The sequence below is a fragment of the Hemiscyllium ocellatum genome, chromosome 19 (genome assembly GCF_020745735.1).
Source record: "Hemiscyllium ocellatum isolate sHemOce1 chromosome 19, sHemOce1.pat.X.cur, whole genome shotgun sequence".
Taxonomy (NCBI): Eukaryota; Metazoa; Chordata; class Chondrichthyes; order Orectolobiformes; family Hemiscylliidae; genus Hemiscyllium; species Hemiscyllium ocellatum.
This window is the reverse complement of record NC_083419.1, coordinates 69,343,198-69,356,467: the sequence shown is the minus strand read 5'-3', so window position 1 is coordinate 69,356,467 and position 13,270 is coordinate 69,343,198. Positions and strand designations below refer to the sequence as shown.

Genomic DNA, 13,270 nt, shown 5'->3' with positions numbered 1-13,270 from the left:
TGTTTGTGATTCATATAATGGACCCAAAGACTATTATCTTTTTAGTTCTGCTTTTTAGTTTAGCCCCTAGCTGCTAATATCCCCCCAGCAGAACCTCTTGCCTCTTTATACCGATGTCATTGATATCCATGTGCATGTCTAGCAGTCGCTTAAATGTACCCAATGACTCTGCTTCCACCACCACCACTGGCAACGCATTCCATGCATTCACTACTCTCTGTGTAAAGAACCTACCTCTGACATCTCCTTTATACCTTCCTCCTATTATCTTCAAACTATGACCCCTCGTACCAGTCAATCCTGCCCTGGGGAAAAGTCTCTGGCTATTGACTCCATCTGTTCCTCTCATTATCTTGTACACCTCAGTCAGGTCTCCTCTCTTCCTCCTTCTCTCCAGAGAGAAAACTCCGAGCCTATTCAACCTTTCTTCATAAGACAAGCCCTCCAGTCCACGCAGCATCCTGGTAAACCTTCTTTGCACTCTCTCCAAAGCCTCTGCATCTTTCCGATAGTGGGGTGACCAGAACTGGACACAATATTCCAAGTGTGGTCTCACCAGGGACTTGTAGAGCTGTAGCAAAACCTCGCGGCTCTCAAACTCGATCCCCCTGTTAATGAAAGCCAAAACACCATATGCTTTCTTAACAACCCTATCCACTTGGGTGGCAACATTGAGGGATCTATGTACTTGCACACCCAGATCCCTCTGTTCCTTCACACTGCCAAGAATCCTGTCTTTAATCCTATATACTATTTCCAATTGAAACCTCTCCTCCTCCCTCCTGAATGACTCCCTGTACAGCAGTGCTCGGGTCAGTTTGCTCATCCTCCCTACAACCTCCACCCTCATCCACACAGGAAGCAAGAATCTCAAACATATTTGACAAGCTCAAGGACTGCGACTGCTTCAGCACAACCTCCTGGGACCCTTTAACTGTCTCACTTCTACTTACATCCTCCTCTTCCTGAACTCTGACTGAATTGATATACTTAATCTAAGGGGTATGACTGTCTCCTGAAACACAGCATCCAGGAGATATGGATTCAGGGGGAGAGATGGTGAAGACAGATATACGGTGGCGGGGGGGGAGAGAAATGAGGAAATAGGGATATAGGGGAGGAATTCAAAGACTCAGAGCACTGAAAAGATCCTTCGGCCGATCGAGTCTGCACTGACATAACTACCACTAAAAGTGCACTCATCCCAATTTCCCATGACATCCTTGAATGTCATGATATTTAAAGTACTCATACAAATATTGTTTAAATACTGTAAGGCTTATAGCCTCCACTATTTTCTCAGGCAGTACATTCCAGATTCCCATCACCCTCTGAGAGAAAACCTTTTTTTCCCAAATCTCCTGCCCCTTCCTCTAAAACTATGCCCGCTCGTGCTTGATAACTCAGCAGCTCCTCTTTGTTCACCAGTCCATACCCCTCATAATCTTTTATACCTCAACCCTCTGCCTTCTGTGCCCGAAAAAAAACAATCCAAGCCTATCTAGTCTCTCCTTTAGCTCAACTTCTCCACCCCAGGCAACGTCCTGGTGAGCCTCCTCTGTAGCTCCTTTCAGTGCTATCATATCCTTCCTGAGGTGACCAGAACTGCACACAATATGCCAGCCATGGCCTAACCAACACTTTGTACATTAACTCCTTGATTTTTGCCATGACTGATGAAAGTGTCCTATACGTGTTGCTAACTATCCTATTCACATGCTCTGCTGACTTCAGGGATCTGAGAATAATTAGCCCAGATCTCTGTATTCCATTAAGCTACCAATTATCCTGCCATTCACTAAATACTCCCTCATCTTGTTTTTTCTTACAAAATGCATCACCTCCCAATTATCAGGTCACTAGTCTGTCCATTTGACCAGCCCATCTATATCTTCCTGTAACCCTCAGCCATCTTTTTTGCTATGAACCACTCTACCAATCTTGGGGTCAGCTGCAAATTTGCTTAACATTCCCCCGACATTTTCATCTATCATTTCAGTATATAATAAATAATAAAGGCCCCAGTACTAATCCTTCTGATACACCACTGGACACCGGCCTTCAGTCACTCAGCCTTCTACGTCTACCCTTTGTGCCTTATTATTAATTTATGAACGGCTGAATTGGCGATTCTCCTGCTCCTTGGATGCTGCCTGACCTGCTGTGCTTTTCCAGCACCACACGCTTGACTCCTATTACTAAGCCCATTTCTGATCCATCTTGCCAAGTTTCCCACAATTCCATGGCCTTTAACCTTCTCAATCAGCCTCCCATTTGGGACTTTGTCAAAAGTTTTGCTAAAATTCATATAAACTACATCAACTAAATTCTAACAAACTTGCTAGGTTTGACCTCCAACTGACAAAGCCATGCTGACCATCCCTAATTTACTCATGCCTTTCTAAGTGGACAATATTTCGCTTCTCCAGAACTTTCGCCAATAATTTCTCTACCACTGACAAGAGACACACGAGTCTGAGATTTTCTGGTTCATCTTCAACACCCCTCTTAAAGGTGTATGTATGTGTGTGTGTGAGGGGCGGGGGGGGTTGGGGAACAGGGAGGCAGGGCTGCAGAGAGGGAGATGGGGAAGATGGGCATACAAGGAGGTGAGACGGGTGACAAGGATGGAGAGGGTAAATCGGGAAAATTGAATTGGGAAGAGAGACGGGGAGAGTTGAGAGCTGGAGAGTTGAGGAGAGGGTTGATGAGAGTCAGGGAGAAACAGTATGTGCTAGCCAGAGATGGAGAGTTACGTAGAGGATTCAGGAGAAACAGGCAGATTCTGGGAACAAAGGTGACTGTCTGGAGGTGAATGGGAACTGACTAATTCCAGCGGGTCAGTTTGCTCCAGGGTAAGTATAACGTCAGCATGATGGATAGGAAGCTGGGAACTCACTGATATGGTCAATGGCTCCTGCACAGAATTTCCCATAGATCTTCTTTGCTCCCAGGTTGCGCAGGTCCTGAATAGTGTACGGCCACAAGTGCAAGACATTGTTTCTGGAGAAAGTGTCCCGTTTCTCTACGATGATGGCTTTGGCTCCGAGGAATGCTAGCTCAATGGCCGTACGCAGGCCACAAGGACCAGCTCCAATCACGAGACACTGCAGGTTGAAGGACAGAAACTGCAGTTAATAGGGTGAATGGAGTCAGACAATATCACATGGTGTTGGGCAGTTACTGAGGCACAATGGTGCTTAGTCAGGCAGTGAGGAATGGGGAACAAGCAAAGTCCTGCAGCATCCTTCAGAGAGCACAGAATGTAGCTTCACCCATTCACAACAAGGACACTTCCTCCTTACTGTCTGCACCCACACACTCTCACATCCTGTCATATCCCACACCATTCGTCAACTCACTCACATCCTTTCATATCCCACACACCTGATGCCACTGTTCATCTTACTTTAATCTATAATCCCATTTTATCCCACTCTCTTCCCAACCCTTTAATATCCCATACTGCCCCTGCACTGTTTATTATCCCCCAGTCTAATCCCACTCTCTCCCTACACTGTTTATTATCCCCCAGTCTAATCCCACTCTCTCCCCGCACTGTTTATTATCCCCCAGTCTAATCCCACTCTCTCCCTACACTGTTTATTATCCCCCAGTCTAATCCCACTCTCTCCCTACACTGTTTATTATCCCCCAGTCTAATCCCACTCTCTCCCCGCACTGTTTATTATCCCCCAGTCTAATCCCACTCTCTCCCCGCACTGTTTATTATCCCCCAGTCTAATCCCACTCTCTCCCTACACTGTTTATTATCCCCCAGTCTAATCCCACTCACTCCCCACACTGTTTATTATCCCCCAGTCTAATCCCACTCTCTCCCCGCACTGTTTATTATCCCCCAGTCTAATCTCACTCTCTCCCCGCACTGTTTATTATCCCCCAGTCTAATCCCACTCTCTCCCCACACTGTTTATTATCCTCCAGTCTCAACCCACTCCCTCCCCTATCCTTTAAGATCCCACTGTCCTCCTGCACTGATTATTATCTGCCAGTCGATTTCCACTCTCTTCCCCCATCCTTTAATATCCCACCATCACCCCCAACTGTTTACTATGGAGTTTTGAGAAGATTTGTAGCTCAGGTTAAGGTTTCAGATGTACATTTGCTTGTTGAGCTGGAAGGTTTGTATTCAGACATTTCGTCACTATACTAGGTAACATCATCAGTGAGCCTCCAGTGAAACACTGGTGGTGCAGCCCGTCTTCTAATTGTGTGTTTAGGTTTCCTTGGGTTGGTGATGCCATTTCCTATGGTGACATCATTTCCCATGGTGATGTCATTTCCTGTTCATTTTCTCAGGGGATGGTAAATGGGATCCAAGTCAATGTGTTTGTTGATAGAGTTCTGATTGGAATGCCATGCTTCTAGGGATTCTTGTGTGTGTCTCTGTTTGGCTTGTCCTCGGATGAATGTGTTGTCCCAGTTGAAGTGGTGTCCTTCCTCATCCGTATGTGAGGATACCAGTCAGAGTGAGTCGTGTCTTTTTGCAGCTAGTTGATGTTCATGTATCCTGGTGGCTAGTTTTCTGCCCGTTTGCCCAATGTAGCCACCAGGATACATGAACGTCAACTAGCCGCAAAAAGACATGACTCACTCTGACTGGTATCCTCACATACAGATAAGGAAGGACACCACTTCAACTGGAACAATACATTCATCTGAGGACAAGCCAAACAGAGACACGCATGAGAATTCTTAGAAGCATGGCATTCCAACCAGAACTCTTCGACAAACACATTTACTTGGATCCCATTTACCATCCCCTGAGAAAACGAACAAGAAAAGTGTCACCACAAGAAATGACATCACCAACCCAAGGAAACCTAAACACAAATAAAAAGCAGACCATACCACCAGTGTTTCGCTGGAGGCTCACTGATCATGTTACCTAAGATGGTGATGAAACGTCTGAAAACAAACTGTCCAGCTCAGCGAGCAAACCTACATCCAGAACTGTTTACTATCCCCCAATCTAGTCCCACTGTCTCACCCAGACTTTAATATCCCACCCTGCTCCCACATCGTTTACTATCCCAAATTTAATCTCACTCCCCTAACCTGTCTGCACTCCTGACTGACTGGCCTACAGAGACTGAGTTCAGTGGATTTGTGTCTTTTCTCGAGGAGGTGGACAGGGGGTTGTGTATGGGTCAAGTTACAGACTATTAAAAAAAAGCAGATTTGTCATTAACTAATGCTCCTTCAAAGAGCCAGTAGGAACACAAGAGGTGGTCTGGGAAACTCCAGTTTTACCTTTGTGTTAGCACAGGCTGTGTTCTTCTTGTAATCCTTGTGACTTCCTCGTTTGTCCAGTTTTGAAAAAAGTGCTTTTGCTTTCCAGTAGTTGAGTTTGGATTTAAGCTTGGGGTAAAAGTTGGGGAAGTCGATATTGGTGATGGCCAGAATCTCACAGAGCTCTTGAAAACCTTTGAATGTGCCTTTGCAGGTTGTGGCCTGGATGAAGTTATCAAACAGCAAGTGCGACTGCTCAATTTTGGACTTCTGTCCATCCCCCATGTTGCAACAGTCCCAAAACGCAGGCCTGGATCAGTTCTTGCCCTTTTTCAGCTGACAGTCTCACTCATTCTGGCCCTTTAGGAAAGACAATAAGATAAATAATTAATCTGGATCAGGACCCGCTGAGTGCAGTGTCCCTCAAACAAGCCATCAATAATACTACATCCCATCATCAGATTCAACAACTTGCTGTCAATTACGACATGGGCAGTAGAGCTTTGGATAACCTCCAGGTCATGGCAGGGAAGATGCTGGGACAACAACCAGAACAATGTTGAAATGGTCCGATTCAGAGGTAGTACTGACATGAAGGAGTCTCAATATCAGATTAATTGAAGTCGGCGTTATGGAAGTAGAAACAGGCAGCATCTGTAAGAAGATGGATGTCAGCTCAGCAGGTCGCTGGTGTAAGGAGTTTAGAGTAGCAACTGAAAATTATGAACTTGGTTTTCCAGAATATTTAATTTGGAGCATCTGACTGCTCATCAACACAGAATGTCGGATCAGCAACCCGGTACCTTTCATAACATTGGAGATTCTGGAGACGTGGTGGGGGGGGGGAAAAGAGAGTTTGGGTGTCACCCCCCACTCTGTTGAGATATTTGTGGTTCATTGCGTGGAAATGATGGACATGAACTGGAGATTTACTTGAATTTATTTCAAGAGACGCTTACTGAGACCGTGTATTTGAGATAGGCTTGGAATATTCACATTGTAAATAAGTGCAAAACTGAAGAAAGATGGGTCCCATTCCAGGTGCAGCTTTCCTTGCTGTCAGATTATAAGAATTGAAACATGATCGAACATTAACTGAATTTCCTGAGCAAGCCCTCATCTACGGGAAGAATGGGCAGCACTTTACAGAGGGCAGATTACATCACTTCATCCACACACCCACTGACCAAGTTAAACATTGTGAAGCTGCCTTTAAAAACAGTTAACAGTTCACTCAAAAACAGAGGAAGGACGGTGTGTGGCCACACCTTATCCAATCCCATGAGGACCAGGCCACAGTTGCCAGGAAACTGTCAGGCTGGCCACCCACTTCATTTTACACCCCCTCACCTGCTGTCAAATATAAATGCTGGGCTCATGTGAAATTCACCTCGTGAGTACAGGTGAACACTCAGCAGACATCCTTCACATGACACTACGACGAGGCAACGATAAAGACAGCCAGCCACCACACTTCCTTTAATTACTGGAACTCATTTCCATCAGGAGCAGAGAGTGCAGTAATAAAGCATCAGATCGTTCTCATGAGTGTAGAGAAAGTAGAGAGAGTGTAGAGGGAGCTTTACTCTGTATCGAACCACGTGCTGCTGTCCCTGTCCTGGGTGTTGACAGGGACAACACAGAAGGAGATTTAAAAGTTTACAAAGGCAGAGGGTGCTGTATTTGCCCTGGCACTGTTTCATGGGGGCAGTACAAAGAGAACTTTACTCTGTATCTAACCTTGTACCGAGGAGTGTCATGGGAGCTTTGTTTGCAACGTAAAGAGTAGTGGGCACATTCCTTTCAATTTAAACGACTAGAATAAGACTTCGTACCTAACCCTGTGCTGTTAGGGATGTTCGATAGGGACAGTGTCCATGAGCTTTCTTTTCACATTAGGAGAAGGATGAGTGAGAGGGTGAGGTTTGGTGAGAGGTGAGAGATAGAAGAAGGGGGTAGGGAGGAGATTGTAGAGGGGTGAGAGGGAGATGGATCTGGCGATGTATGGGAGGGGGAAAGTGTATGGGCTAGGGGTCTAATGTAGTGGAGGAATCTAGTGTGGAGGTTGGTTTGGGGTAAGGGTGTGAAGAGGGGGATGGGAAGTCAAGGGGTGAGGGGCAAGAGTGTTGAGAGGGGATGTTGTGGAGGGAAAGGCTGAGTAATTTCAGGGTGGGTTGTTCCCCTCCTGATCTTTTCCAGGGCCTGAAGACGATGGTTGAGAAGGGTGGGGGTGTTGAGAGGGGTGGGGGTGTTGTGAGGGGTGGGGTTGGGGAAGAGATGTTGTGAGGGGAGGGGTTGTGGAAAGGGGTGCTGTGATGGGTGGGGTTGGCGGAAGAGGTGTTGTGAGAGGTGGGGTTGGGGGAGGGGGTGTTGTGAGGGGAGAGGTTGGGGGAGGGGGTGTTGTGAGGGGTGGGGTTGGGGGAGGGGGTGTTGTGAGGGGTGGGGTTGGGGGAGAGGGTGTTGTGAGGGGAGGGGTTGGGGAAGAGGTGTTGTGAGAGGGGGTTGGGGGAGGGGGTGTTGTGAGGGGAGAGGTTGGGGGAGGGGGTGTTGTGAGGGGAGGGGTTGGGGAAGAGGTGTTGTGAGAGGGGGTTGGGGGAGGGGGTGTTGTGAGGTGTGGGGTTGGGGGAGGGGGTGTAGTGAGGGGTGGGGTTGGGGAGTGTTGTGAGGTGTGGGGTGGGGGGGGGGGTTGTGAAGGGACAGGGTTTAGGAGGGGGCGATTTTAGGGAGGGGTGAGTACCTTCAGAGTGGTCTTGTCTGGGCCTGAATAAATGATTCCCATAAATCACTGCCTGGAGCGTGCTCTGTGAGAGTGCACTGGGTCAGCACCAGGAGCGGTGGTATGTACTCCCGTGGGGTGTAACGTACACCCCGGTTGGGGGAGGGATCGCTCTGTTATCGTGCGTGAACAGTGCCTACCCTCCTGTCCCACAGTGACCCCCTCTCAGACTGATCCACCTCAGATTCAGCCTCACCCCTCACAGAACGCCAATGCCAACCACAGAACCACCCTGTCTCATAGTGGTTTCAGAGTGACTCCTCCCCCACAGAGTGCCTTCACCCCTCAGAGAGCCTATCCCCACGATGACAGTTCACCCCCAACATGAACCCCCTCAGAGTAACTCTCTGGCCTTCTCCTCCCTCTTGCCCTGAGACCAGAGTCTGTTTGTAACACTAGATTAGATTACTTACAGTATGGAAACAGGCCCTTCGGCCCAACAAGTCCACACCGACCCGCCGAAGCGCAACCCACCCATACCCCTACATTTACCCCTTACCTAACACCAAGGGCAATTTAGCATGGCCAATTCACCTGACCCGCACATCTTTGGACTGTGGGAGGAAACCGGAGCACCCGGAGGAAACCCATGCAGACACGGGGAGAACGTGCAAACTCCACACAGTCAGTCGCCTGAGTCGGGAATTGAACCCGGGTCTCAGGCGCTGTGAGGCAGCAGTGCTAACCACTGTGTCACCGTGCCGCCCACTATGACCCTTTGATCCCGGGCTCTATTGAACAGCCTGGAGGTGCCATGTTCATTCAGTGGTGACAGCTCACATCTTCAACTGTCTCCCTCCTCACTCCTTCCATTACCCACTCTTATTCCCTCCTTCACTCTCCCTCTCTGATACGCCGTCCCTCTCTCCCAGCTTCTTGTTCATTCTTGCTCCCACACTCCCTCCCTTATTCTCTCCTTTCTTCAACCCTACTCCTCTGTTCATCAGCCTCTGACTACCTCCTTCATCCACTCCTCCTCCATTTTCCATTCCTCACTCTCCAACCCTCCCCTCGCCCACTCGCCTTACCTGACCTGCCTTCTCTCACCCACACACTTACCCTTTGTCCCTTGCTTTCTCTGTGCTTCAGCTTCCCCCACTGCCCCAGTCTCCCTATTGCTTTACCTACTGGCCTCTTGCCAGCTCCTGGATATGTTTACTAATTGGAGCTGAGATCACACAATAGGGGAAAGAGGCTGTTGATCTTGGAGTTATTTATTTGTTGTTGCGTTGCCATAGTCTTGCCAGACAATAGGGGCTGCTCCCTCGCTAGAGAAAAGGGACTGGTGGTGATTTAACCTGAGGGCATTCCCACCTTCATGGGACTCTCTTCAGGAAAGTCCTTCATGGTAACCTCAAACCGGTGATGGGAATTGAACCCACGCTGTTGGCATCACACTGCTCTGTAAACCAACCATCCAGCCAACTGAGCTAAACCAACTCCCCTTTGAGGGATAATTGATAGGTTTAAATTGCTGCTTCACAATGTTGAAGTAACTCTATTGTTTCTGTTCACCCCAAGTACTGCCAGAGCCATATGCCCATCGGCATCACCTTAACAAATTCAATCTCAATCCTTCAGACTCATAGAAGCAAAAACAAAGCTAACGCATAAACAGATGCACTCTCCCAAAATCAACATAATTTGGAGTTGGCAGCCAGTGCTTTGTTGAGGCTGTTCTATAACAGAACAAAACAAACCCTGCACAACCAAGCTCAGTTTCTAGTTTTGAATTGGTGTTGTCATCAGAACAGTCAATCCTATTGACCAGCAGACTGTGTCCTATCCTGTCAACAAGGTGCTATCACCACATTTAGAAATTCAGTAAAAGTAGAGCAACAACTGATCAAATGAGTATTCCCTCAGGACTTACAGCAGGCAGGAACAGCTGGCAAATTGCAATACCAACACATGCATGGACCCTTCCCCACATCAAAACAGCAACACTCTCTCTCCGTGTCCAGCTCGGAATGAAAGATCAAAACCAACAAAGACACTCTGATGGATTGAGACTGAGCAGTGCCTGGTTGCAGAGCCTATTACAAACCAAGAGGATTAGACAGCATTTCAAAACGACCAATGAATCTGCATAAAAATGCTTGCTAAAACCTGGACTCTAATCTGTGTCATATGTATTTCAGACATTTCATATAAAATGAAGAATTAAAATGTGACAAAACCCCTCTTACTGTTGGTACCAGCTAAGGTTCACTCCTCAAATCAGACTCAGCATGTTCTGTCTGACCACAGCAACTCCAAAAACCTACCCAAACTTAACTGAACATTCAAACGGCCCAGATAAAATATACAAAAGTGCACTGATCGTGGAGGTTTCTTGTCCAAATTTGTTTAGGGCAGGCCTCTTGTGGTGCAGTGGTAGTGTCACTTCCCCTAGACCGTGAGGCCCAGGCTCAACATCCCCCTACTCCACAAGCGTGGAATAACATTTCGGAACAGCTGGTGAGAAAAATAGGTGAAGTAATAAAAAATTAAAGTGTAGCCAACATACTGATGGGGGCAGTACAATCAGGAAGGTGTTTTGTTGCATGGGCGGTTGTAGAGGGTTATTTGTGTTATGTCTTCTCAAAATATTCTGCCTGATACCTAGATTGCTTTATAAAAGAACTCTTTATTTGCAGTTAAACAGATGTGTAAGAGAGAGTGAGACAGCGTACATCACAGTGTGTGTGTGACAGAGATACTGTACGTCACAGTGTGAGAGACAGTGCACATCAGAGTGTGAGAGTGTGAGAGACAGTGTACATCTGAGAGTGTGAGAGACAGTGTACATCAGTGTGTCTGTGTGTGACAGAGACAGTGTATATCGGAGTGTGTACGTGAGAATTGTACATCAGAGTGTGTGTGTGAGTGAGACAGTGTACATCAGTGTGTCTGTGTGTGAGAGAGACAGTGAACATCAAAGTGTGCGTGTGAGGGAGACAGTGTACATCAGAGTGTGCGAGAGAGAGAGACAGTGTATATCGGAGTGTGTGCGTGAAGAGTGTACATCAGAGCATGTGTGTGTATGAGGGAGACAGTGTACATCAGTGTGTCTGTGTGTGAGAGACAGTGTACAGAGTATGGTATGCGAGAGGGACAGTGTACGTCAGAGTGTGAGAGAGTGAGACAGTGTACATCAGAGTGTCTGTGAGAGACAGCGACAGTGTACATCAATGTGTGTATGAGAGAAACAGTGTACATCAGAGTGTGTGTGTGTGTGTGTGTGTGTGAGAGACAGTGTACATCAGAGTACGTGCGTGAGGGAGACAGTGTACATCAGAGTGTGTGCGTGAGAGAGAGACAGTGTATATCGAAGCGTGTGCGTGAGAGAGAGAGACAGTGTATATCGGAGTGTGTACGTGAGGAGTGTACATCAGAATGTGTGTGTGAGGGAGACAGTGTACATCAGTGTGTCTGTGTGAGAGAGAGACAGTGTACATCAGAGTGTGCGTGTGCAAGAGAGACAGTGTACATCAGAGTGTTTGTGTGAGGGAGACAGTGTATATCAGAGTATGTGCATGAGAGAGAGAGACAGTGTACATCGGAGTGTGTGTGGGAGAGAAAGGCAGTGTAAATTGGACTGTGTGCATGAGAGAGAGAGAGAGTGTACATCAGAGTGTGTGCGAGAGAGAGTGTACATCAGTATGTCTGTATGTGACAAAGACAGTATATATCAGTGTGTCTGTGCTTGCCAGAGACAGTGTACATCAGAATGTCTGTGAGAGAGAGAGACAGTGTACATCAGTGTGTGTATGAGAGAAACAGTGTACATCAGAGTATGTGTGTGTGTGAGGGATACACTGTACATCAGAGTGTGAGCGCGAGGGAGACAGTGTACATCAGAGTGTGACAGTGTGAGAGACAGTGTACAGAGTGTGGTGTGCGAGAGGGACAGTGTACGTCAGAGTATGTGTGTGACAGAGACAGTGTACATCAGAGTGTGAGAGAGTGAGACAGTGTACATCAGAGTGTCTGTGAGAGAGAGCGACAGTGTACATCAATGTGTGTATGAGAGAGACAGTGTACATCAGAGTGTTTGTGTGAGGGAGACAGTGTATATCAGAGTATGTGCATGAGAGAGAGAGACAGTGTACATCGGAGTGTGTGTGTGAGAGAAAGGCAGTGTACATTGGACTGTGTGCATGAGAGAGAGAGAGAGAGAGAGAGAGAGTGTACATCAGAGTGTGTGCGAGAGAGACAGTGTACATCAGAGTGTGTGCAAGAGACAGAGTGCGAGTGTGTGAGAGAGACAGTGTACATCAGTGCGTCTGTGTGTGAGAGAGACAGTGAACATCAAAGTGTGTGTGTGAGGGAGACAGTGTACATCAGAGTGTGTGTGAGAGAGAGAGAGAGTGTATATCGGAGTGTGTGCATGAAGAGTGTACATCAGAGTGTGTGTGTGTATGAGGGAGACAGTGTACATCAGTGTGTCTGTGTGTGAGAGAGACAGTGTACATCAAAGTGTGTGTGTGAGGGAGACAGTGTACATCAGAGTGTGACAGTGTGAGAGACAGTGTACAGAGTGTGGTGTGCGAGAGGGACAGTGTACGTCAGAGTATGTGTGTGACAGAGACAGTGTCCATCAGAGTGTGAGAGAGTGAGACAGTGTACATCAGAGTGTCTGTGAGAGAGAGCGACAGTGTACATCAATGTGTGTATGAGAGAAACAGTGTACATCAGAGTGTGTGTGTGTGTGTGTGTGTGTGTGTGTGTGTGTGTGTGTGTGTGTGTGTGTGTGTGAGAGAGAGAGAGAGAGAGAGAGAGAGAGAGGGAGACAGTGTACATCAGAGTACGTGCGTGAGGGAGACAGCATACATCAGAGTGTGTGCGTGAGAGAGAGACAGTGTATATCGAAGCGTGTACGTGAGAGAGAAAGAGTGTACATCAGTGTGTCTGTGTGTGAGAGAGACAGTGTACATCAAAGTGTGTGTGTGAAGGAGACAGTGTACATCAGAGCGTGACAGTGTGAGAGACAGTGTACAGAGTGTGGTGTGCGAGAGGGACAGTGTACGTCAGAGTATGTGTGTGACAGAGACAGTGTACATCAGAGTGTGAGAGAGTGAGACAGTGTACATCAGAGTGTCTGTGAGAGAGAGCGACAGTGTACATCAATGTGTGTATGAGAGAGACAGTGTACATCAGAGTGTTTGTGTGAGGGAGACAGTGTATATCAGAGTATGTGCATGAGAGAGAGAGACAGTGTACATCGGAGTGTGTGTGTGAGAGAAAGGCAGTGTACAT

At 47.4% G+C, this 13,270-nt stretch overlaps 1 protein-coding gene across 1 annotated transcript in view; it reads right to left on the bottom strand.

Annotated features, from left to right (window-relative positions):
* Positions 1-13,270, bottom strand: part of LOC132825026 (F-actin-monooxygenase MICAL3-like) — a 483,930-nt gene that overhangs the window by 360,008 nt on the left and 110,652 nt on the right. The window contains exons 3-4 of the mRNA XM_060840028.1: positions 5,275-5,613; positions 2,900-3,107 (exon numbers count right to left, since the gene is read on the bottom strand). Coding sequence (XP_060696011.1) covers positions 2,900-3,107; positions 5,275-5,538 — 472 coding nt within the window. The 5' untranslated portion in view covers positions 5,539-5,613. The remainder of the gene's footprint in view (positions 1-2,899; positions 3,108-5,274; positions 5,614-13,270) is intronic.